The 26,193-nt window shown below is 56.9% G+C and overlaps 1 protein-coding gene across 4 annotated transcripts in view; it reads left to right on the top strand.

The window, feature by feature from the left end:
- The window catches only part of HS1BP3 (HCLS1 binding protein 3), a 34,805-nt gene extending 15,173 nt beyond the window's left edge, over positions 1 to 19,632 (top strand). The window contains exons 4-7 of one of the 4 annotated variants that reach the window (XM_060116815.1): positions 1,079 to 1,298; positions 12,951 to 13,114; positions 14,521 to 14,656; positions 18,684 to 19,632. In XM_060116815.1, the coding sequence (XP_059972798.1) occupies positions 1,079 to 1,298; positions 12,951 to 13,114; positions 14,521 to 14,656; positions 18,684 to 18,948 (785 nt within the window). In that variant the 3' untranslated portion in view covers positions 18,949 to 19,632. The other 3 variants (XM_060116814.1, XM_060116817.1, XM_060116816.1) reach the window with 3 other exon arrangements.
- Positions 19,633 to 26,193: the final 6,561 nt, after the last annotated feature.

Here is a 26,193-nt window from a genome sequence, read left to right as displayed (position 1 = left end):
ATGTCCTGGCCCTCTCTGTTACGGGGAAGCAGGGTAGGATGGTCTGACTTTCCTAGCCTCTCCGTGCCTCAGTTTCCTTATCTGTAAAATGGAGGTACAGATGGGATCTCTCATGTGGGATTTTTGCAATATTTAAATGAATCTGTACCTGTAAAAATTTTTATTACATGATGCTTATTCCATGAAATTGAAGGTTTATGAGATTTTGAATGGGATTTTTACATTTGTCCTAATAAAATAACAAAGCATAATATAATGCAACGTAATCATCACTTAGTTCTACATACTGTGTCAGTATACATATCACATCCTATGTGCCAGGCACTCTGTGGCATATAGGTGGCTTCTTTACCCACAGGGTCATATACTTTGTAAGTAACTGCTTTCAAAAATATACTATTCAGTAAACTATTTAGATAGAGATAAACAAGTAGTCTAAACCCACGCTTCTCAAACCACTGTGGGGAAGGACTAACTTTTTTATTCCCAATCTGTCACAAACAGCATTCCAAGGTACTGTGGAAGTTTCTGGATGTTTGCTCCGCCTTTCTGTAGTTACCTTGTTGTGGACACCCGCCTATGGACCACACTTTGAGAAGTGCTTATGTAAGCCAGTTTGTAGTGAAGCCGTCACAGTTCGTTCTCAAATCTTCCATGTGCTCGCCGTGCAGTCACTGAGTTCCTAGTCTGATCACCCAGACCCTCGGAGCAGGTCTCCATCCGTGGTTGGCAGAGCTCCCGATGGGCTCCGCAACTGCAAAACTTTTCTGGAACTGTTCTGTGGGAACCCACGTACACTGGCTGGCTTCTGCCATCAGCCCATGGACTGTAGCCTGTCGTCCCAACAGGCCCTGGGCTGCAGAGGTTCAGGAACTGCTCCCTCTGTCTTCTGAAGCTCCCGCTTGTAACTGCTCCACCCCAGGCTTTGCCACCCCAGTCCAGACCCACCATCCTGGTCCCAGGATGCTGCAGGAAGCCCCCAGCCTCGGGTGCTGGCACAGGAGCTTGCGCGCCAGGAAGTGCCTCCTCGTGTCCCCCTGCGGTGGGTGTCAGGCACCCTCTCTGTCTCCCTCCACAGGTACCAGATCCCCCGGGGCTGCGGATCTCAGCAGCAGAGATTTCTCTGTCCTGGACACAGACAGCCAAGGGGGGGACGACGGGGATGCTTTCGACTTCTTCCAGCAGCAGGACCAAGTGGAGGGTGAGGGTCTCCCCACGCTGGACCAGAAGGGCCAGGATGCAGGGAAGTCCTCAGAGGAGGAGGTGGAGGAGGCCCTGGACCCTCTGGGCATCATGCGGTACGTCTCCTCTTCTGGGTGGGCCCCCGTCTGGCTTTCTCCAGGCTCCTCCCTCTCTCCCAGGAGTCTGAGAAAACCGGTATCCCTGGGTTATTGCCCCTGGGGGCCTGGTACTCAGGGAACTGTCTCTCTGCTCGTGCCAACATCACCTGGGTCTTTGGGGCTCGGCCCAGGTATCTCCTGCCCCTCCCTGCTCACAGGGTGGCCCCCCGCCCCCCAGTTCTGCTCTGAGACCAGGCAGGGCTGCCCCCACCCCTGACAGTTCAGCAGCCCAGGAGGCCTGGGTTCTCAGTCCAGCTCGTCGCTGACAGCCTGTGACTTGTGATGCGTGACTGGAGCTCCCTGGGCCATGTCCCGCTGCCCTGGGGACAGGGCTGTGTACCTTGGCCCTGCCTCCCCAAGGTGGTTGTAAGGCTGGGGCGGACTGGTGACCCCTAAGCTGCTGACTGTGATGGAAGGAGGTAGAGTGAGCCCCAGGGCAAGCTGTGTCTCCTTTACACGCGCACACTTGCACACACACGTGCACATACACGTACACTGGAGAAGAAGAGGCAACTAGCTGTGGTCTTGATGGCCCCTCGGTGGCCTGATTCTGTCACCTTCCTGTTCCTTCTCCTTCCCTGTCCCTCTGCCTGCCTTTAGCCAGTCAGTGAGCTGCTCCTGAGCCCCCGTTGGGGGAGCACCCTGAGCTGGGGGGAGGGGCTGCAGGCTAGATGAGACCGGAGAGCCAGACATCTGCTCCCCAGGCCCCTCTGATGGGCACAGGCTGAGGCGTTGGGCAGGACCTCCCGACCAGAAGGAGTTGAGGGGGAGCCCGACAGACTCAGCCCGCCTCCCAGGACCCTCACTTCGTGGCCCAAATGAGCAAGAAACAAGGTGGGAACTGTTGATTTTGAGCCCTAATACGCGCCTGGCATTGTACTTTGCACTTTGTCTACTGTGTCTCATTGACAGCCTGCCCCGCGCTAGCTGTTACTATGCTATTTGACAGATTAAAGAAACTGACGTCTGCAGAGGCCAGGTGCCTTGCCCGAGGTCAGACGGCTTGGTGGATAATGGTACTGGGATTCAAACCGAGCTCAGGGTCCTGTCCTGGACTGCGGAGCCAGACTCCCTGGACCAGAATCCCGGCAATTTACCCCTTTCCTTCAGTTTTCTGCAAGGAAAGCAGGATAATGACAGCACCCATCTTTTGTGGCTCTCGTGAAAATTAAGTGAGTTAGACGTCACGGCCCCATCTTTCTGCCCCACCACCTCTGCAGGGGTGGACAGACCACAGACCCAGAGTGACATTCTCTCTGCCTGTCTCGCAGGTCCTGTTCCAGAGAGAAATTAGAGCCAAAGAGAAATGAGGCAGGGACAAGTTCACCTTAAACAGCATGAAAAATACAGTCCAGGAAGCACTGCCCACCACCCGCAGGCCTTCCTCTCCTAGTGGGGTGTGTGAGGGTGGGCACGTGAGGACATGTGGCTGAGGGTCGCCGTGAGACCAGCCTGGAGGGGACGAGGAGTCAGACTCAGGAAAGATCCCAGGGGCTCGGGGAGACGGGGGCCGGAGCCGGAGGTCCTGCAGCTCCTTGGTGCCAGGTGTCAGGCCCTTCCAGCACCTCCCACCCCCACTGGCCTTGTCCTAGGAGGGGGTCAGTGGCCTGTGGGAGTGACAGCGAGGTTATGTCGGGAGAAGTTCGTAATGGCCGCTCCTTATCAGCCTTGTGCGACCCGAGGGCCTTGTTGGGCTGCATTTGTTTGAACTCAGCCTCTCTGTTGGTCTGAGTAACCACATGTTACTTGCTGCCAGACTGCTATGGGCTTGCGTGGTTTGTGCCAGCCTTTGGCTAAAGGACATGCTTAGCAAAGCAGCTCCTTTTTTGGGTAGGAAAACGCTCTTTGGGGTTGGCAAGGGCCGCCTTTAATCCCCTGCTTACTCCAGTAGCAGATGGTTGGGTGAGGTGCTGGCTGTCTGGGGACCCCCTGCGCCCCAGCGCCATCCCCAGCTCTGCACTCGGGGGCCTCCTTTCTGAATCCGAGGAGAGCTGAGCACCTAAAAGGGATCCTGGAGGCTTTTGAACTTCGGCCAGTCTTTCTTTTAATACCAATGTGACAATAGTCAGTGCTGTTGTCTACACTGGGAATAATAACAACTAACATTTTTTGAGAGTTTTTTAAATGCCAGGAACTGATTAGCATTTACATGAATAGATATTTTCCATTCTATTTCTTTTTTTTTTAAAGGTCATGACTCAACCAAATTGCTTTCCAGATCCACTGTGGGTCTGGTTTGGGAAATGGTGCCCTAGGAAGCGGGTTCTGGCATCGGGCTCATTCTGTGTGTGAGGAAGCTGACATTTGGAGTCAAGTAGCTCATCCAAATTCATCCAGCCCCAAATGGCAGAGTCAGGACTTCGTGTCACCTCCCTGCCCTGTCCCTGGATTCCAGTCTCCCAGCAGATTGGGAGGCAGGCAGGGCCCTAGGATTATCCCCCCTTCAGAGATGGGAAAATTGAGGACGGAGTTGTGCGGGGACTTGGCCAGTGCCTTGTGTGTGGCAGGGCCCTGCCTTGAAGTGAGGGTGTCCCCTTGGCCTCTCCTGGGACACCCAGGTGCGCCTGTTGACTTCTTTGTACAAAGCTGCCTACCCGACCCTCTGGTGAGGAACATTCTGTTCTTTGCAGGAGACTTATGCTTGGCGTGCATATTTCTCCATCCTGTGCCCTCAGTTCCTCTGCGGCTGTGGCTGCGGCTGCGGCATCCTTGCTCTCCCAGCCCCCCACCTCCCGAGCGCCCATCTGAGCCGGATGCCGGCCTTCCCCAAGCGGCCACGTTTCCAGGCGGCAGGCGCTGGCCTTTCCTGCCGTGGCCGCGCCGGGGCGCTGTTTCTCCACTGTGGGATTGCTGGGCGGGTGGGGGCCACGGCACAAAGCCTGGCTTTCCTTTGTCTGTAAAACCTGGTTTTGATTAGGGAAGGACGCACTGCTGCACCCTTAGAAAGTGCCTCAGGATAGACAAAGCCCTCACCACCTCCAAATCCCATGCGCTCCTCTTTTCGGGATTTCTGTGTGTCCCTGTCCCGGCCCAGTCCATGTGACCACAGACATAGTACACATGCCTTTTTGCACTCTGCTCTTGCACTGAATGTCCTCACGATCGGTTTCCACGTGGAACACAGTTTTCACGTTTAACTTTCTATTTTAGAGACGTCACAGTCCTGAGAAAGGTGAAGTTCTCCCATAATAGTTTTGCCTTCTGCTGGAAATACTCTGCGAGGAACATTTTAAATTGTAACTCAAATAATGTATGATTAGTATAGAAATATTGAAAACACCATTAAAAGCCCTTTCATCATGAAAGGTGTACACTTTTGGATATTCATGTTTTACTACCAAAATGGAACTGTGTTATGTGCGCCATTCCATAATTTCCTTTTCTTCAGCTTACATACTGGGTCTTTCCGGATCAATAAATAGACTTGTACATTCTTAACTTGGTGCTAGTCCATCAGGCTGATGTGCTGTAAATGGCATTCCCAGGCCCCTGCTGGGGGACACTGTGGTGTTTTCCATAGGTTTGTGCTATTACAGGCAACGAAAGAACTTGTTCATGTATGGAGTGTTTATTCTATTGAGTTTCCTCCCCCCCCCCCCACCAGTTACCTGACCCAGAGCAAGGTCCTGAAAGCTTCTGCTGGGGGGTCTTGGTTGTGCCTCTCCAGTGAAGGGGTCTTTAAGAACTTAATTCCCCTGTGTTGGGAAGTCCTCCCTGCTTTTCCAAACCCTGCCCATCCACAAGGCCCGCTGCCCCCTCCTCTTCCCCCAGTGTCCAGGGAGCTCCCCAACCTCCAGGCCCCAGGTCCCTGAGGACCCTCAGCTTCCCAAGGGACAGGCTGGTTCCTGCAGGAACACGCTCTCCTGTAAGACTGGGCTTCCTGCTGTCTGCTCAGAGGAGGGGGAACCAGCACCCAGGGCCCTGTGCCGTGGCCTCAAGTGGTGAAGCTGGACGTTTCTTTGGAACGTGAATCATGTGTTTTGTCATAAATATTTATACAAATTTTGCTTGACCTTTCATAAAATAACCGTATGTGTTTTAGTATAAAAATATCTTGCTTCCTCTATTTGGACGGAACTGCTACTCTGGGATGATTCTGTGGTTCTGAACACTTCTGGCACGCTGCCAGGTGCCCCCAGATCTACTAACCCAAGATTTACTTATTTTCCCCCCAGCTTTATTGAGATAAAATTGACGTGTGACATTGTGTAAGGTTAAGGTGCACAATGTGATGATGCGAAACACCTGCGTCGCGTGACATGATTACCACAGTAAGGTCAGCCATCGCCTCACCACCATTTCCAAGATAGAGAAGCGAGGCAACCCCCAAGGACAGGAGCTCTGCGGGGACAGCTTGGCCTCACCCCACCTCATGAGGGGCCCCAGGAGCTGCTTCTCCTCGGACGCCTCTTGCTGAGTATCCCGGCTGTCCCTCTTGGGCTTAGGGCCCCTTTAGGGTTCCAGCCCCCACCTAGGATAGCAGAACCCAGCCGGGAATTCTGCACCACCTGGCTGGTTAGAAATGCAGATTCTACTTCAGGCCCCCTCGAGCCTGGCTGGGGCCCAAGAACCTGTGTTTTAACGAGCTCTTGGCGCGCTCCACAGGCAAATTCATGTTTGAGGAGCCCCCCAAACCGAGCTCAACAGAAGTCTTGGAGAAGCAGGAGGACAGTGATACAGAGAGCAGGTCCACCAGCCGCCAGGCTCTGCCACTAGCAGGGGTTCCAGTAGGCGGGCTCAGGGGGGCCTTTCCTGTTACTCTCAGCCCCCGGCCCACCACTGTCTCTCGGGTCTCCCTCTCGTCTCCTGCTGGAGGGCCGTTCTTCCTGATCGCTCTTGGGGCTGTGAGCCAGGGCTGGCGGCCTCGCGCTGTACCTCCACGCGCAGCACTTAGCCTCGGCCCATCCTGGGTCCAAACAAGGAACATGCAGGGGGCACAGTGGGCCCCCTCGTCTCACCCTAGAGCTGTCACGGTGATTGTAGCATCAGCTACCGTTGGGGGTGACCACAGCACCCCCTACAGGCATGGGTTTCCCCATCCACGGCAGTGCACAGAGTCTATCCTAAGTGAATAGAACTGTCAGGGACGAACACATGGAACAGTGCCTTCCACTTTTCTAATTGAGTAGCAAGACGCTTTGGTTCTAGAGAAATCTCATACAGGACCCTGATATATAAAACAGACAGAAGGAAAATTGGCCCGGTTGGGACAGGAGTGGGGACTGGATCTCTGCCCCTCAGCCTCAGCCCACCTCTGTGGCGGCCCTGGGCAGCTTTGCAGAAGGTCAGGGCCCCTGAGCGTGGTTTGAAAGCCACTGGATGGCAAAGCAGGAAAACCTAAGATGTGTCGTCACCCCAGAGCAGGGTTAGCGGCTGACTGTCCCAGGTTCAAGTCCCAGCTCTGCCACTTAGCAGCTGGTGGGCCCTGGGGGGGTTGCTGAGCTTCTCAAAAGCCACAGTTTCTCTCTTTGTAAATTAAAGTCCAGACCCAGTGATTGTAAGGGTAAAACGGGGTGAAGTACAGGAAATTTCCTTTGTATGATGTTATCACTACTTCAGGTTTACTTTGCTCTGAAAAAGCCCTTGGGTGTTTAAAGTACACAATTGAAATGGAAAAGGCAGCTTTTCCATTTCCTGTTGTCATGCAAATATCAGCATCGTGTGTTGTGCACACAAGGGCCTTTAGCTCACCTCCAGCGTCTTTGTGGCTATAATTGAGGAACCTTTCCAAGATCACACAGTCTGGGGCGTGGTCCAAGCAGGAGCTGCTCCATCTTGACTACTGGCCCAGGACTTACCCCATCACCCCCAGACCGAGACCCCACCTGTGCCAGGTGCCCACTTCACAGCCCCGGTCCATTTGCTCTCCATGGCGGGTGATGTGGGGGATGGGTGTTCTTCACCGCAGGGACCACCAGCGTCCACTGGTCACGTCAGCATTTGGAGTCTCCTTGGGGGTGTTGGAATAAACGAAGACCACCCAGATGAGAACACACAAAGGCCACTTATTCAGAGCAGGCCATAGCAGGGGGGCTCAGCCACCATCACCTGCGTTTGGGCAGAAACTCACAGGCAGGCACTGAGCGGGAAAGATTTCTGGTGGCAAAGGGGGAAGGCTCGGGTCCGCCTGACTGGAGACTATAGGCATGCGAAAGCCAGAGGCCTAACGAGAAGTGGGGTGGCCTGCAGCCTGTGTGTTTGGTTGGGGGAGCATATTTGCCTCTGTCGCTGGGCCTGATAAGTGGGAAGCAGGGTAAAGACTAGGGAAGCCGGCAGTTACCAATCAAGGCCCGGCCACTGGGGCCACAGCTGCAGAGACTGCGGTGCGGCTTCCTGGGCCGGTGGCTGCAGGTTGTGGGTTCTGTTTGCATCTGGCCTGGTGGTTGCCTGTTTGTTCATACAGTCTGTCGGGGCCGCTGTGGGTGTGATCGGGGTTGGGGGCTTTGCTTTCAAGCTGGGGGTGGCAGAGCCCCTTCAGCCGGGCCGCCCTGGTTTCTTGGTGCTGCTGCCGTGGTAGGTGAGGGGCCGCCCCTGTGCGGAGAAGGAGAAATGGCCTCCCCCACAAGCTGAGAAGAGAGAGAGGTCCCTGAGGTCCTGGTCCCTCGGGGTGGGGCTCAGCGGCCTGGAGAGTCAGGCTGGGGCTGTTGAGAGTGTGACTTCTGGGAAAACAGCAAATGATGGGCATCCAAGGCAGCTACCTGGACTGGCCAGTTTACTTTTTAGAGCCCAGAACGAAGTCAGTTGGGTCGAAACACAATGTGAGCTAGACATCCTCAAGCAGCACCTGTGATCACAGGCCTCGGCTTTGCCCACCTCAGCAGCATACGGGCTCCACTTTGCAGCTTCCAGATCATTCCTTATTCCCACTGAACAGATAAGGAGACACTCAGAGAGTGAAATGACTGGCCTGGGGTCGTACACAGGTTCTCCTGCATCCCCCTCCAGGGGGTCCTCCCTCGGACCGGTCAGAATGCCCCCATCCCCGGCCCTGTGGGATGTGGCCCGACTTCCCCTCAGACCCTCCCCCTCCTCCCTCCATGCACCTGTCGTCCAGCTGTTGGGCACTTGAACATACCAAGCCCTTCCCACCTCAGCGTTTTCACAGGGGTCTTCTCTCTGCCTGGAGCACAGCTTTCCCAACCCTGCTCACCCTTCCTCCGCTGCTCCCCTAAATCCCCTGGCCCAGCGAGGCTGGTGTGGGCCCACAGGGTGAATGCCTCTCCTCCGTGATTTGCGCGACTCTTGCGATCGGGTCGTGGTGAAAGCCCGTTGCCTAGTGCTGCTGCAAATCACATTGTCCTGGAATGAATGTCACCAGTTCATTTATTGGCACTCCGAGAATTTTTGCTAATGGGAAGAAAAAGTGAATTTAAGATTAAAAAATGAAAAGTGCTGTATTTTGAAGCAAGAACGTTACATGCTTGGAAAAGAGTTGATTTCCGTGTCTGGTTTAGTATCGCCCTGGCTCTGAAGGTAACAGTCATGTTGTCTGTGAGTCTTGGCTTCAGAAGGATCCACCGTCTTCTGGTTAGTCTAGGAGATGCCTCTGCAACTCAAGTGCACTCAGGAACTGGGCCCTTGGTCCCCATCGGGGATGTGTCACAGGGGCAGGTGCACCCGGGAACACTGACACAAGCCCCTTGGGTGGCCGGAGGGGCGGACGTTCTCGTGTCAGTCCCTGTCACCAGAGCTGCGTGAGCCCCGTGGAGCAGGGCTGCTCCTTGGCCTTTCAGAGCTGTGAGCTGTGGCACCTGCCGCCTCTCACTCATGTGCGCTCCCCGCCCGCCTGCAGAATGTGGCCTGTCCCGGACATCTGTCTTCTGTCAGGCACACACAGCAGGAAAGCTGACGTCTGTGCGTGCACATGCGTGTGTACTGCAGGAGCACGGTTCCATGTGCCTGCACCCATCCAGGGACCTCCCCCACCACCCCCCAACCCCGACCTCCTGCAACCCGTGCTATGCGGGAACCTGCACAAGGTCCGGAGCTGCGGTTCCGTCCATTGCAGACCCCACTGTTTGATGCTCAGTTACCCCATCCCTGGTGACAGGAGTCTGATCGTACCAGCCTTCCTTTGGAGGAGGGAGAAGGGGGGCATCCTTTATGGCTCCGTGCGGAGGGTGTGCTGGTGGCGGGCACAGCAGAGCTGGGTGGTGTGTGCTGCGGGCAACCGGGTGGATGCGGGTGGAAAGGAGCTGGGGGGGTACAGAGGGGGCGCCAGGACTGTAGCCGTGTGTGCGGTCTGAGTCCACGTTCACACGACGTGTGAGGGAGGGGAGGGAACGGGCTTGGAGGCTGAGTGACTCACCTGACATTGAAAGGCCTGTCCTGTCCCTGAGTCAGAATCTGGCACAGTCCTACACTTGTCCCTTGTGCCCACGGCTCACTGCAGCAGTCCACATTTATCAGCACTTTGCCTTCTGACGGCCTCCCTGCTCTCATTTTCCCCAGTCCGGGCCCTGGTCGTTTCTCCATGGACCAGGAGCAAAGCTTCCACGGGGCACTGGGTTCCCGGTGGTGCCCAGTCCCGCAGCCCCTCACAGATTGAGGGTCTCTGCCTGTGTCAGTCTTCTGCCCTCAGCCCCCCAGGTCACTGCCCACCTCTACGCCACCTCCCCTAGGAAGCCCTCAGGCTGCGTTGGCTCCTTCCTCTGGGCTCCGGCTATCACGGAATGAGTGCCCTGTGGTGATGACGGGCGTATGCCTGTGACCCTGCTCGGCTGTGAGCCTCTGGGGACAGTGCCAGGTCTTCCTCACGTCTGTGCCCTCATCACCCAGCACAGGTTCTTGCCCGTGGGAGGTACTTCCCAAGCACTGGCTCATAGAAGTCACTCCGAGTGAAAAGGATGAGCTTTTCTTACGGGAGGGCCGAGGGGCTGCTGGAGAGACCAGTTGGGGTGCCTGCGAGATCCCTGGAGGAGGAGCCACGGGGTGGAAGGCCCCTGTCTGAGACGATGCTGGCTGCCCCTGTCTCTCCACTCCCTTTCCCCCCTCCCTGGGGGGAGGAGGTAGAAATAAGTCTGGATTAGAGAGGTACTGTCACCCTGTTCGTCCATCTATCCGTTCGTCTGTCTGTCCATCCTTCCGCCACCCCTCCATCTATCTGTTCTTTCGTCTAATATTTATTGAGCATCTGCTCTGGACCAGGCACACTATTGAGTCCCCGGAGACAGAATCTGGGGCTAACCAGGACAGGACCCTGGGGCTTTCAGCCACCAAAGCTCCACGTTCCTTCTTGTTCTTTGTCTCCAGACGGGCGGGGGGTAGTCGGGGAGACGGGATGGCCCGGGAGGAACGGGGTGGGGTTCAGATGATGCCTGACTGAGCAGCCCCATGGGCTGTAGAGTCGCTTTATCTCAGTTCAAGACACAGAAGATAAAAAATGTCTCCAGGGAGAAAAACAGGAACATTCATCCGATTTGAGAGGAGAACTCACATAGCAGGAAGGCCAGGCCTCATTTGTGCTCTCCGAACCAGAAGTAGGTGCGAGAGGGGAAATCATTGAAATCTCTGCCCGGCTTCTCCGGAGATAATTAATCACGTCTGTCCATTCACTTCCTTTGTTCTTCAGACCCTCCCGTCTCTCTGTGCTCCCTCTGATTTCTGGTCGGTGGGAAGCCCCCAGCCCCTGCCCCAGGGGGCCAGTCTGCTGGGGAAGGTGTGTGTGTGCCTTCCCCACGGGCGGTTCCGGTTCCGAGCAGGGTGGACCTGCGGACGTTGGCTGCGAGCTCCCTGCTGGGGGCTCCCCACCCCTCACTGCTGCAGCCCCTGCCGGGTGCAGGAACAGAGCCACGCAAAGGGCGGCTGCAACGGGTAAGGGAGGGACAGCCGTGGGACAGCCTGCAGGCCCCTGGCTGGTCCAGTGGCTCCCGAACACGGCTGGTCATCACAGTCCACAGGGACACAAGCAGCTCCCGGGGCCTGCCGCTGGGCTTCTCATTCAGCGGGTCTCGGCTGGCTATGGCCATCTCCAGCTGGCCTGCCCTGAAGGCCAGGGCCTCGTCGGTACCCACTTACTAGGGGTCATTAGAGTGGCGCTGTCTCTGCCTGGTCTGTGAAGCAGAAAGGGAAGACATCCCAGGAAGAGCAGAACCCCCTGACTCCTTAAGACGTATGAGGAAGCGCACACGAAGTTTCTGGAGAAGCCCAGGCTCCCTTCACCTTGCCCAGCACCATAGGCAGGGCCTGGGGATGGCACCACAGCGGAGGTGTGGCCCTGGTGGCCTGTGGCCTGAACCCATGTGGCTTGTGCCCAAAATGGAGAAAAGTGCAGGGACTGGGGTGTGGCCATTGAGTCCCTGGCCCTGCCTGCCGTGTGGCCTTGAGCAGACACCCAGCTTCTTGAACCACCATTTCCTCGTCTGCTGAGAGAGAGCTTCCCGCTGGGGCCTCGGGCCTGAGCGCCGAGGAGTGTTGGTTCCGCGCCCTTCCAGCAGGTGCAGCTTCACCTTTCCTAGCTTCTCCCCACCTCCACCGGGAGCCTGAAATTCTAGCAGACATCTAAATCCAGACCGTGGGAATGGCCACCTCTGAGCACCCTGGCCTCCTACACCCAGAGCCACCCTGCTGCTATTTTTATCTGCTGCTGGTTAATCTGTGCGTTGTTTATGGTGGTATCAGCGCAGTTTAACTGCTCAGCTGGTGACCTCGGTCCAGTGGAATGGCCCTCCAGGCAGACAGGCGCACGGAAACCCCACTTCCGGTTAAAAGCTTATTTCTGTTGTTTGCAGAAACCTTAAAATGGCTAATTTAGGCACCACCAGCGGGGGTTGGATCACCTTGTTAAAATAAAACCAAGTTTGTTTATTTACTGGCGCTATAACTTCCAGTGACACATGTAGATCTGCAGTCTTCACGTCCCTGAAGGCTGACATGTCCGCTACATAACCACCACCCGGATCAGGAAATAAAGCCCTCCCGGGGCCCAGAAGCTTCCTCGAGTCCCCTCCTGGTTTCCCGCAGCAGTGTCTGGCCCAAATCAGGACCTTGGCCAGTCGATGAATGAGACGCAAAGGGACCCGAGGGGTGCACAGGCGACTGGGGCTCTGAGTAGCCAGAGGGGTTTCCTGAAGGAGGTGAGGTTGGCTCAGTGGGACTGAAGTGTTTTCTAGAACGACGGAGGTTAGACCGCTCAAGGGAAGGGGGGACGTGTGGGTGGAAACGGGAGCATTGACCAAGGCTGCCTTCTGTTCTCCCCTGGGTCCAGGCCCTGCGGTGTGCAGCCTCATGTGCATCCATCCCTGTGTCCGAGCGGCTGTCGGTGGCTCTGTAATGAGCCTGGCCCCCCGGGTGCTGAGGTGGTCTGGCCTTGCAGCTCCGGAAGGAGGGCACGTCCTGTGGCCTGTGGCCCGTGCTGCTGGCCCTTCAGGGCTGGAGTCGTCTGCAGTCAGTTATGTAGTCCAGACAGCCTCCTGCCTGCCACACACCCCACAGCGGCCGTTCCCTGGGCACAGGGCTGGGCTGCTTCCGTAGCAGCGTGTCCCCAGCTCACTGTCGCTCCTTGGAAAGCTCCTTTGCGACACAAGCTCAAGCCTGCCCAGTGCCTGTGTGGCTGGCCAGCAGAGCTCTTGTGAGAGGTGCTAACCTCGAATTTTGTCTGTGATTCCCCAGCTCCAAGAAGCCCAAGAAACGCCCGGAGGAAGTGGCCGTGAAGCCCAAACCCTCGCCCTGTCTCTCCATCTTTGATGAGGAGGTGGACCCCGACGAGGGGCTCTTTGGCCCGGGCAGGAAGCCCTCTCCCCGGAGCCCTGCAGAGGACGCACCCCCCAGGGACTGTAAGTAGAGCCCTGGGGGTGTTCCTTTCACTCTCGGTATCTCCCGGGTGACCCAGCCAACCTCTGCAAGCGGCTTTGGACCCCCCACACGTGAGCAGGACGGCTCATGTGTTAACACGATGCAGATGCAGTCAGTGGAGAGATTTTCTGCTGGAGAAATCTAGTCTCACACCTTGTGTCCCCATAGCCTCGAATGTTCCAGGGCTGTATGTTTATTCTAATCATCCCTCAGAAGCAAAGAGTAGTTTTCTTTGCTTCTTTGAGAAGTGTGGGTTGTGACTGGTGTAGAAGTACCTTTGTTAACTCTGCAGCCAGATGTGGGCACCAGGTGGAGAGTGGACGCTGGCCAGCCCCTGGCCTGCTGGGACTCTGCATGACTTGGAGTCTAACAAGAGGCTCTGTGTCCCCTGCAGAGACCCCGAGGGAGGGTCCAGTGCAGAGCTGGAACAGGGAAGCTGAGCAGCCTTGGGACTTCCACACTCGTGCCTGATCTGACCCTTCCTACCCCTGCCCGGGTTTGCATCCAGGGTAGGGAACTGATGTCACCCATTAATTCAGCTGGCACCAGGCGCCCACTGACGGCCAGGCACTGTGCTGGGGCCAAGAACACCTGCATGAGTGAATCACAGTTCTGGCCTCAGGGCCTCCCTGAGGGAGACAGGACATCTCCTGACCATTAGAGGCTAGCCTGGGCCTGTAACAGGTCTGAGCAGGACGTCCGTGCCTGTGGGGACCCCAGGGAAGGCTTCCTGGGTGAGGGTCAGGTGGAGGAACTGTACCTGAGCTGGATCCTGAAAGGTCAGCGGAGTTTGCCAGGGCTGCTGACAAAGCATATTCCAGGCGAAGAAGCTGCAGTTACCTTTCACAAAGGGCAGCGTTGAGCAGTGGAAATGGGGAGAGGGTGGGGAGTAGACCCCGGCTCCTCGAAGGCAGAGGCTGTGGTCAGAGCCGTGTCTGCTCCACTGCATCCCAGAGCTGGCAGCCCCGGGCCGGCGGTTGGCACTCAGTGAGCGCTTGTAGGAAGACTGGGGTGCAGCCCTGGGGGCTGAGCTAAGAGATCCAACTGGCCGGGGCCATGGGGAGCCCGGGGTGTGAGCTGAAGAGGCTGTTTCCTCCTAAAAGCAGTGGGGAGGCCGCAAGGACTTGAAACCGGGAGGGGTGCCATCAGGTGGCTCTGGCCCAGCGTGGAGGGAGGCGGGGGCCAGGGCTGCAGGCCCCCGTGAGCACCTGTCTCTTGCCCCACGTGGCCCCATTCCTCTGGTACTTCCGTAATCTGCCTTGCAGACCGAAGTGACCATATTGCTCCCTCTCTCCTGGCTGTGCCAGGAGGTTGGGCCAGACTCTCTCCACCCTGCACCCCGCAGGCAGCCGAGGACAGGCTAGGACTTCTTCTGACCCCTCTGCAGCCCTGAAGCTGTTTGACGATCCTGACCTCGGCGGAGCCGTCCCCCTGGGTGACCCCTTACTGCTGCCAGCTGCCCACGGGAGTGGAGGACCCCCGTCCCGCCCAGGCTGCAGGGAGGCCTCCGAGGAGCTGTTCAGGTACCACCTGTCCCCAGTGCTGCTTCACCAGGTCTGAGAGTGGCCTGGAAAGAGCCAGGGATCCATCCAGTCTGGGGGCGCTGCACCATCCTTGGGCTCCGAGGGAGGGAATCCCGACCCATCAGAGGCAGGAGCCTGTGGGTGGGAGCTGGCCAGGAGGCAGCAGATGGGGTGCGATGAAAGGGTGGGGTGGGGGGCCGTCAGCAGCTCAGCAGGTTCTAGAAAGACAGGACTTCATGTATACAAACAGTGTATATAAAGAATAAATGATGTAATTGCGCGAGCAAGTATAACTGGCATAAACAGGTTTGGGAACAGATATATACAACTGACTTGGTAGCACGCAGCTCCCGTCGGGGGAGCAAAGTGCAGATGTTCTGGGCAGTGGCAGGTACCCATCGGCAGGCCTCATGGAGGGGAGAGAGGCTTAGCCGGTTATGTGGAGGTCGATCGACAGAACGTGTGCACACCTGACCGCCGCGAGGTGTGTGCCGTGTGTCAAGCCGGGTGCTGGGCTCTTTACATGTTCTCTTATTTAACCCTCACAGCAGCACCGCCTCCCACCCTCACCCTCCACGTAGGCGCTATTATCTCCTTTTTACGGAAAATGGAGGGTGGGAGAGGTAACTGGCCCAAGACCCCAGCTCCCAGGTGACAGGCGGGGATTGGGACCCAGGTCAGCCTGCCTGTGTCCCGTCCTCCCACCCTTCCAGGACTCTGAGCGCTTGGAGGAGGAGAGGCTGGCAGCTCCGCCTCCCATCCCGGGGCGGCAGGCTGTCCCTGGGCTTCTGCTCCTGCGGCTGCTTCCTCAGCACGCTGGGCACTGTGCGTCCCTGCATCGCATCATCTGTGTCCCCAGGAGGCAGGCCGAGCCTGGCCGTCTACGGGACTCTGAGCTCTCTCTTTCCAGGAAGAGTTACGTGGTGCTGGACATGCGATCCCGGGAGGCTGTCACCAGCCCCCCTCGTTAGCAACCGCGGGCTGTTAGCCTTCCGAGTGCCCGCCGAGCCTGAGTCACGGCGACGGCTCCTTGTCGTTACATCTCCCCACGGCCCCTGGCAGCTGTTCACGCTCATCCTGTGTCCTCACCGCTGACATCCAGGCAGCAGTACTCCCTGGGAGAAGCTGGGACTGTTGTTATGTGCTTTCGGGGTGACACTGAGGCCCAGGGAAGCAGGTCAGCCCCGGGGAGCCTCTGCCGTTTCCAGGACTCAGCATGTCCTAGCGGGGCAGAACCAGTGGGACCTTTGGACATTGTTTATATTAAATCCATTACACTGGCACTTTCCAGCCCGTGTTCTATGGAACGCCGGTCTGGGGGGTTTGAAAGGTGTTACCTTCAAAGGCTTTCTGTGGCCAGATGGCCGGGTTAAGCAGGACTTCCCAAGCCTTTAGTGTGTGGGCACGCGTGGCTCAAGGGCGATGCTACGCAGCATTTCACGTTCCGGTTGGCCCCTGGGACCCTTTCCTTTGTAAGGCCTCCTACATCCCACGGGGCTCTCTGGGAGCCACTGCCTTGGAGAACGTGAGTCCTGCGACCCTGCCTTTGCTCTACCAGACATCTGGTAGAATTACCCTCTTGAGAGCAGGAGCCATATTTTATTTTTCTTTGTATGTGTCCTGGGACTATCCAGGCGGTAATCGGGCTTCCTTATGATAAACTTCCTAATATTCATCCATCCATCAGTGCTTTCATCATCCCTTTATTCCATCACTGGCATCTGCCATCCGCCATCCTGAGGCAGCATGGAGGGGCCCTTGAGCCGGGTATGGAGTCTGAGAAGCCCCCATTCCCTCTTGCTCTGGGGCCCCAGTTTTGGTCTTTAGTCAAGTTCTGCAGGGACCTGGGGGAGAGGAGTGGACCTGGGATCTTCAGACCTCGCTCCAGCCCCTCGGCGGTTGACCTTACACCTGCAGGGCCTGCAAGAGAGGGGAGCTGGACCTTGTGTCAGTGGGACCTGTTTTTACCCATGACTCAGGGAGCCCAGTTGGAAATAGGGTGCTTGGCAAGAGATGCTGTGTGGCCACCTGTATCCCGGGTGTGACTGCCCCACACTCCTCCTCAGAGCAAATCCAGCTCCTGATTCGCTCCAAAGAGTCATCGCTTTGCCAAGCAGTATAAATCCTGAACTCCGACACAAGCTTTTAGCTGCTGCTTTATTTCCCTAAGGGCCCCTGTTGGAGGATAATTCAGTCCCTCAGAGCTTTTCCTGGGTACCCAGCCTCCAGTGGAGGATGCAGGACAAGTCAGCACTTGCCCCAGGGGGGGCTCGAGGAAGGAGAGCCACTTGGAAGGAACAGGGACACAGCTGAGCTGGATTTCCCAGGAGCAGCCTGTCCCGGGCTGGTGCCTCCTGGGATTGCCTGGAACTCACTCTTTCAAGGCCTGGCTTGGGCCCATCCCTCCGGGTGTGGAGGGACACCTTCTGCTCACTTCTCTGCCGTCCGTGGGAGGCTCTGAAGTCTCCCCTTGGGGTCTGTGCCCCGTCACAGGAGGCTGACCCAGGAAGCAGGCAGGGTGACCCACTTCCCTTTCGGTAGCTGCTACCTGGCAGGCAGCCCTTTCCGGGAAGGGCACCTCCACCCTCAGGTAGACCTCTGCCAGGCCCTGTGGTGCCAGGAGTTGTTCTGGCCAGAGGTGCCTCCCCTCTGCTCCTGCCTTTACGCAGCCGTGCTGCTGTCTGAGCTGGAGCCCGTTCACAGATAGGGAGACGGAGGACCAGGCAGGTGGGGTGGGCTGAGGCCACTGCAGGAGTAGCAGGATGAGGGAGGGAACCGCACTCCGCCTGCCGCACTGCGTGTCTCTGTACACGGGGTTGTAACCCTGTGCGGTGATGCTGCTGTTCCCATTTGGCAGATGGGAAACCAAAGCTTGGAGAGGCCAAGTGGCCTGCGCGAGGCCCCCCGGTCTTCTGCCTGCAGCGCCGTTGCCCTCCTTCCCCTGTCCCCAGCTAGCTGTGGGCCCCAGGGCAGGCCTTCGTCTTTCTGTGCCCCAGTTTTCACATCTGTAAAATGGAGCTAACATCTGCTACCAGACAGTGTCTTGTGATTACTAAATGAATTAACGGATGCGGAAAAGGCCGGCCGTGGTAGGTACCCAGCCCAACGTTGATTGGGTGGGCGGGTCGGGGGATGGGTTGAATGGGTCTTTTCGCTGTGAGTCTGGTCTGCAGTTGAGTCCTTGCACAAGGAACTGGCAGCAAGAGCTCCCTCGGGCAGAAGGCAGAGCAGGGCTGCCTTTCTTTCCTGCTGTTCAGGACTTGGGCTGGTCCTGTGTGACCGTCACACTGCTGCGCCCTTCAGTTCCACCAACAGGCTGTGAGGTCCGGGGCGTGGCAGAGTCTTGGTGGGTGATGGCCGAGGCCGGCTTCAGCCCTCGGTGGGCCGTGTCTAACGAGCACCCGGGTGGCCCACCAGGGGACACTGTGGGCCGGCAGACCCCACCCCACGATGGCTTAGAGCCCCTCATTCATTCTTTCTCTGGCTGAACTTGGCCTGGATGAGATCCCAGCGTCTCAAGTCAGACTTACTGGTTCCAACTCAGGCCGGCCACATGCTTTCACCTCAGGCAGGTGGCTCGGCCTCCTAGGACTTGAGCGTCCGCGTCTGCAGGGTGAAGATTGCGCTATACCTCCCCAAGGGTTGTTGAGGAGAGAAAAAGATAATGGGTCTAAAGTGCGTGGCCCAGAGCAGGAGCTCTGTATGTGGCAGCTGTTACTGTTATTTCTTGAAGGGTTGAAGGAAAGTCACCTAAAGGAGCCAGCTTGTCTGGAGTGGGGTCACCCGAAAAGCAGTCCTTGGCAGCAGAGGCTGCCAAGGGGCCGGCTCTGCTCGCGCTGGGCTGCGGGGTTGCAGGGAAGGAGAGCCCTGCCCCACAGTTCCTCCCCGGGGGCGGATGGGTGGAAGGGCGAGGCTGGGAGGCGGGGGGACCGAGCCCAGTGCCCTGCAGGGGTGCCTGCCTTGGCAGGGGGCACCTCGTCCCTTCTGCAGGAGATTGTGCTCAGGGCTTCTCCCCCTGGTTCTCTAGAATCGAAGAGGACTTGGACCAGATTCTGAACCTGGGGGCTGAGTCCAAACCCCAGCTTCAGCCCCAGCCCAAGCCCAAGCCTCCGGTGGCAGCTAAGCCAGCGCTACTCAGAAAACCAGCTGTTCCCCCCAGCGCGGGTTCATCTGAGGCTGCGGCCAGGCAGCAGAAGCAGCAGCAGCAGATCCAAGCCATGGACGAGACGGACATCTTACAGTACATCCGGGACCACGACGCGCCTGGCCAGGCTGCCCCCAGCCTCTTCTGACCGCCCCCAAGCCCTGTGCTGTCCCTGAGCCAGCAGACTCTCTCCTGTGGAGGGGCACGTAGTGAGGTGCAGGCTTGGACCTGTAGGGCCAGAACCTCTATTCCCAAGGGAGGGAGGGTGGAACCCGGGTCATAGGACCCCTGTACTGCCTTTTTCCTTTTTCTCAGGCCTGTGGGTTCATGGAATCCTGCAAGATGCAGAGAGCAAGGTCACCATAGGAATTGGAGCCTAAATTGTCCCAGCCATGTGGATGTGGCGGGGAGAGCCCAGCCCCCAGGATGTCATGAGATGGGGAGCGCTCGGGGAAACTTTGTGCCCACTTGTGCCCACCGGCTCTGCCAGCCCCAGCACGGGAGGGAGGGCCTGGCCAACCTGGGGTTTGGGTGGGAGTTTCTAGTCACCATGACTCCTGGAGGCTTGCAGGCCCTGGTAGGGTCCCCAGTAGAGGGATGCTGAGTGGGTGCCCAGGAGAGCCTGGCTAGGTGGGCTGGCCCAGCCACCTCCGGTTACCAGGTGCTAAGCACGGTGCCTTCCCAAGTGTCGGAGCTCAAGGGAGACGTCAGGCCCAGCCCTGCCTCTGGTGTGTAGATGGCCTGACAGTCCCCATGTCTTCCTCTCTCTTCCTCTCCTAGGGAAGGCCTGGCCAGACCACGGCCTCCTTGGGCCTCGGGCCATAGGGCCGATGTCCACCGTTACAGCTTTGAGCACAGGTGTCCCTGCATCCTTCAGGGACATCTGTGGCTGAGGTGCCCCTCCTTCTCACGGCAGGCCTGGGCTGGATGCTCTTCGGCCGCTACTTGAAGGGCCCCGTCTGTCCAGAGGTGGATGCTGCCAGGCCTTCCCTGTCCTCAGGATCTGGATTTGCTCACTGGCCTTCCCCCAGTGGGAGCCTCCTTCCCGGGAGCAGGAGCCCTATGCCGGGCAGGGCCAGTGCCTTAGACTTCTCCCCGCCCCCCTTGCCCCGGCATACGGGTCTGAGCCCGGTGCAGTGCTCAGGAAACTCTCAGTGGATGAGGGCTGTTTAATGGAGCAGAGAATGCCTCTTTTGTTGTTGTTGTTTTTTTGATACAGTCTTCATGTTCAGAATTAGTTTTTAAGGAAACACAGGTTTTTAGGACAATGCAACCGCTGTTGTCCCTTGGGTTGTGCTGCTCGACAGAGAGGATTGGAAGGAGGATGTGGGGTAAGGACCCCAGGCCGTTCCCCGTCGGGGCCAGGAGCCAACCCTGATCCCTCAGGGATTCTGCCGCAGCCAGGCTGGTGTTTGCTGCCCTCAGAGTCTCTAGCACCCGCTGCCCAGTGCCGGGACCTGCAGGGCGGGTGGGAGCGCTCAGCCTGGTCTGTCCCGCGTCTCACGCACCTCGTCAGCTGTCCAGTTCCGAAAAGGCCGTCCGCCTTCCCCTCCACTGGTGCCAGCGTGAGAGGAAATAGGCGGCTCCGGGGACGAGAACCTAGTTCCTCCTCCCCCTCTGCCTTATCCGGGCCCCAAGGGCAGCCTCAGCCCCCAGCACAAGCCGCCCCTCTTCTCTTTCGCCGCCAGGCCTTCACACCCGCGGGCCACGCGGGGCTCCACGCCCTTGCTGACTGCACGAAGGCCTCCGAAGGAAGGAGCAGGTGGCGAGGCGATGGGCTGCCGTGGCCTCTCTCTCCTCCCTGTTCTCTCCTCTGGGCCGCTCCCTCCCGCCCCCAGCCTGCGACATAGGAGAGAGGGTACAGCTGGCAGGTGCCCGTGGGGGGCTGATCCTCTGGTGGGGGGTCACAGGTGGAAGCTGCCACTCCGGAGTGGCTTCGCCCACTGCTAGCCCGGCCTCCTCCCTGGCGGCCTGGCACTTGGACACCTCAGCAGAGATACTGATGCTCCGCGGCGCCGCAGGTCTGTGACCCACCAGCCACTCTGTGACCTCCAGTCATCCAAGAAAGTCCGTGTCAGTGGCTCATTCCCGCATTTGTTAGTGGCGACCTTTTCTGACCCCGGGCTGATGGGGGACAGTGTGGGGCACTGTCTTTACAGCCCCGGGCTGGTGGGGCTCAACAAGGGGCGCTTCCCTCGAAGGACCTGGGGTGTGCCAGGCCTCCCAGGCTGCTGCCGGATAGGGCAGGGCGAGGGCAAAGGGAGGATTCCGCTGTGTGAACTGAGGCTGAGGGGCCGGAGGCCCCGGCCTGGTGGGGTAATCCGTCAGTAACTACTCAGCCAGGACCTGTTTGGAAAGAGGACTTTTCCCTTCTCCAGACCTCACCTCTGTCTCCTCAGGGTAGGGACTGGTCTAGGCTTGAACTGGCCTTGAAGTCCTTTCAGCTGTGACACAAGACAGCCCCGCCGAATAAACCCGTCCACCCGCTTCCAAACCTGTCCTAGCCCCCACTCTCCTGCCAGGGTCAGATTCTGAGATGCTGCTTCCTGCCCGGGACCCAGAGGCTCTTAGCAGACGGCTCTGCAAGCCAACATCCCCCAGGGCACTAGAAATGGGTCCCCGGGAGCCCCGTGCAGGGCAGTCTGCGAGCCCACGCCGGCCTCCCTCACCACTCGGCTTTGGAGATCGCAGCTAAGCTCAGATGGGGGTCTTGGCTCCCAAGGACAAGCAGTTGGGTCGTTCTGAGAAGGACCACGCAGCCCACCAGGCTGCAGCAGAGAGTTCACCGTGGAAGGAAAGTGAGGCTCACTGCGGGCGGCGTTTTTTTGTTATGCAGCTGTGTGAGCCCCGTGGACAGGATGTGCCGGCTGCTCTGGGGGGGGCCCATCCCCTATTTTTCCTCTCAGGAAGCCGGGAACTCCAGCCACTTCTCCTGGAAAGTCCCCATCCTACTGTCTGTCCCGGCCGGGCCGGGAGGTGAGCTCCGCTGGGGGAACCCACCCTTCCACACTCTGGTGTCCCGTGACCGTATCAGTGCCACAAGTCTGGAACCCAGCCTGCCTCTGTGTGCTCTGGGGCTGCCCCGAGGCTCAAGCCCTCACACCAGATGCAGATGAGTCAGCAGAGGTCCAGGTGATTTGGGGGCCCTATGGCCCTCATGCCCAGCTGCCAGCTTGGTGTTGTCGATACAGTCCGTGTGGTGTTAGGCTTTCCTTTGTCTCTGGGGAGACCTGGCCTGGAAAGTCACATTCGGCTCTCCAGCTCACCAGCTGCCCAGGTGAGCATATCCTGTGGACGGGAGAAGGGAGGAGAGCTACCAACACGTCCCTTGGATGGTGGCCCCGGCTGGACAGCAGGCACCCCCCAGTGCTGCCGGGTCTTTGTGTGGGCTGAAGGCCACCCAGAGCAGGCGTGGTCGACACTCAGAGCCCCTTTGAGTGGATGACCTTTCAGTGTCAAGTTGTGGATGGTGCCATTCAGTGCAAACCCTCATCACTTAAACGATTCCCTTGAGGCCTCATGGTTGGGGGTAGCTGACCAAAGGACCAGGCTCCATGGGCCTGGAGGGATCTAGGTTCCGGTCCAGCTTGGCTATCCGATGTCCCCTCACCCTGCAGTGCCGAGTGAAGAGACTTCCCTGGGTTCGTGTGAAGGGCCAGGTAGGCTGTAATGTCCTATTCGTGCCTGAAGGACTTTCCTTGGGCTGGTCACTACAGTTCATCCCAGAGGGACCCCTGCCCAGGACAAGCTGCCTGCTAGTGAGATGGGGCAGGCTGAGGATGGGTGGTCAGAAGGCACTGCCAGCTTCAGCCCAGCCTTGCCTGCAGCCCCGGGCACTGACACTGACTTCCAGGTATTGTGCTACGTGCGACATGGTGAAGGAGACCCAGGTGTGTAGCATGGTGCGTACAACCCAGAGCACAGATGCTCATCCCTCTCATGGCTTGAACCTCTGGTTCTGGCTTAACACGGCCCTGGCCGCCGGTGAGAGCCGAGGGATTTCATTTCTCAGGTCACACTCAGGATAAAGCCGCACTCTGGAGCGGGGATTATGGGCTCAGCGCATGGCCTCAGTAAGCAGGAATCCCTATTGACAACTTTCAGAGGTGCCGATGCTTCTCTGCTAACTCGGCAAATAGCAGCAGCCTCTAAATTCCTTTTTTAGTAAAGCTGGGGTAGCTTTCTCCAGCCCAGCCAGCCAATCCCATCTGTTTCCTCACATGCCGAACTCATCCAAAAACACTAAGCATTTAATGGCACCTACTGTGTGCAGGCACCATGACATGTGGAACACGGGGAATCAGGTGGGTGAGGCGTAGTGAAAAATGCAGGTCAGCCCTTCTGGTCTAGAAGCTCCCCCAAGGAGCAAGAAAAGTGCATGAACAATACAGGGCAAAGCAGCGGGTGGCAAGGACTGTGTAGGCGGCACAGCTCTGGTGCTCAAGAGACACAGAGCAAGAGAGACCAGGCCAGCCTGGCCAATGGATGTTTCCTGAGCACCTCTGGGTGCAGTACCTGTTCTAGGCACGATGGAGGACACAAAGTGATAACACATGAGTCATCAAAGCCGAGTCTGCCATGAGCCACGCTGAACTGTAGGTTCTGTTCTGTTCTTTGGGCCTCCTGCCCAAGCAGCAGACACAACTAGGAAAAGCACCTCCTCCCACGCAGCCCTCTCTGCCCCCACCCCCAGCACATACAGTGTTCCATGCAATGTGACCCCAGCTCTTAGTCACTGTGTTAATTTCCTAAGGCAGCTGTAGCAAGTACCACAAACTGGGTGGCTTTAAACAGCAGGAATTTATTCCCATTTCCAGAGGCCAGAAGTCTAAAATCAAGATGTTGGCGGGGCCATGTTCTCTCTGAAGGCTCAGGGCAGAATCCTTACTTGCTTCTTCCAGCTTCTGGGGGTTGCTGGCAATCCTGAGAGTTCCTTGGCTTGTAGCTGCATCCCTCCAGCCTCTGGATCTGTCTTCACACAGTCATCTCCTCTGTGTCTTTTCTGTGCCTCTGTCCAAATTTCCCTGTTCTTGTAAGTACACCAGTCATTAGATTAGGACCACCCGAATCCAGTATTACCTCGTTTTCCCTTCATTACATCTGCAAAGACCCTATTTCCAAATAAGGTCCCCTTCACAGGATCCATGTGGACAAGAATTTTGGGGGACACTGTTCCCCCCAGTTCAGTGCCTCAGGCTCTGGTACCTTTGAGGAGGCTGAGTTACTTGAGTGCAGAAGTGATGACTTTCATATCTCCTGTATCAGCTTCCGCGCTTATTGGGTGCCATCTGGTACCACGTGGTCTTGTTATCATACAAAATTTGGGAAAATCACCCCACTACTAACAGTCCCCGGACTTTGTACATTGCTTGTGTCCAGTGGTGGGGGCAGGACACACTGAGCATGTGCCTGGTGAAGCCCCAGGGCCTGACACCTCTGGGCCATTATACAGCCTTCCCCAGGGCAATGGCAGGCTCCAAATAGGTCTGATGACCCGTGGTCTGAGTGGATGCGATTCAGCAGTAAGCTGAGGCAGGCAGCGTCCCATTCTGTCCTGTCCACGCCATGGCCTCTGTGGTGGCCCCTTGGGCTTGTATTTCAGCAATACCCCGTCATCCCCACACCCTGTCTGAGGAGGCGACAGGTCGGGGAGGGAGCTGGGAGAGAGGTACCTTTGTTGGACACTTACCCGGTGCCAGGGTTAGATTCCTCTCATTTACAGCTGCCTCCAGAAACGCCGAAACCGCTTCACTTCAAATCTTAGTAAGAATGACTGTTTAGAGCAACATGTAGCACAAGATGGAGATTCAGCAGGGCTCGGAGCCGTCCTGGCTGACAGGGGGCTGTGACTCCCTCCCTGGAGGGTCGCAGGGCTCTAGAGGTCTTTCTGGGGACCCACATTGCCTCCTCCTCGGAGCCCTGGCTCAGGAGTGGCCTGATGGCTTTCCCAGGTGTCTGCCCTCCCCCCGACACCCACCATCCTCTCTCTGGGCCCCTGAGGAAGATGGAAAAGGCTTCCAGAGAGTGAGACCTGCGGGCCAACTCCCAGGCGCCCGAGGGGGCCTCCCAAGGCCTCGGCCTTCTCAGGTTGGTTTTCTTCCCTTGGCAAGATTGCTCTTGGCTTCTCCATTCATGTGTTTCTATTTTTTCTTTTGGCTTAATAGTCACTCGGCTCATTTCCTGCTAAGAAGTGCTCTCGGTCCCAGAGGGCAATTTTTAGAGTAGAAAGTAGAACAACTAACTTCTTGTTTACCTGTCTCTCAGACCATCACGAGCAGCAGAGGCTCAGCTCAATCCAGTGCTGGTCTGAGGGCTTCCTTCTACTGACCAGACAGTTGAGGGCTCTAGTTAGGCTCAGTCTGGTTGTATGGGTGGCCCTAGGATTGGAACACTGGCCTCATTCTCTATATAATATAAGCCACAGGCATGGGAATGGAAAATGCTGCAGCACCTCGTGTAAAAGGTTTGGCAGTTTTTTAAAAAGCTGAACATAGATTTACAATACAACCCAACATCTCCCCCCCCAGGAATGTACCCAGAGAGAAAGGGAAACATGTCCACACAAAGACTTGTACACAAATACAGCAGCTTTATTCGCCATGGCCAAAAAGTGGAAACACCCACAAAGTCCATCAGCTAGTGACTGGATAAATAAAATGCGGAATAGGCACACAATGGAATATTATACAGCAACAAAAAGAACGACGTGCTGACACATGCTACAGCACGGATCAACCTCAAAAATATTACACTGAAAGAAGCCAGACTCAAAAGACCACATATTGCATAATTCTATTTATATGAAATTTCAGAAGACAAATCTACAGAGACAGAAAGTAGATTAGAAGTTGCCTTCAGTTGGAAGTTGAAACAGTGACCAATGGACACAAAGGATCTTTTTTTGGGCTGGGGAGGGGATGGGGAAATGTTTCTAAAATTGGTTTGTTGTAATAGTTGCACAATTCTGTAAATTTACTGAAATCACTTAATTGTACACTTTACGTGGGTGAATTTTAAATTATACCATTAAATTCTACCCCCATAAAACTGTTAAGAAAATTAATGACTGGAAAATGAAACAAACAAAAAATCCTTGGGCAGCAGAGGGCAGCGGCTGGAAGGGTGGGCCAACCCCTGGCTCTCCAGCCTCCTCGCTGTGTGGCTCCAGGCCAGTTACTTACTCTCTCTGTGCCTCAGTTTCCTCACCTATAAAATGAGGGTAATAATTGTACCTGCTTCATTAGGGTAGTTACAGGGAGAAAATTAATATTTGTAAAGTTCTTTGATCAGTACCTGGTACACATTATATATGAATAATCAAACTTCCATTGAGTTGTTAGTTGTTTATTATGCTGTAAGGAATTCTAGGATTCCTCTCTTGATCTAAGACTGA

The sequence above is a fragment of the Mesoplodon densirostris genome, chromosome 14 (genome assembly GCF_025265405.1).
Source record: "Mesoplodon densirostris isolate mMesDen1 chromosome 14, mMesDen1 primary haplotype, whole genome shotgun sequence".
NCBI lineage: Eukaryota > Metazoa > Chordata > Mammalia > Artiodactyla > Ziphiidae > Mesoplodon > Mesoplodon densirostris.
This window is presented reverse-complemented; position numbering and strand designations above follow the sequence as displayed.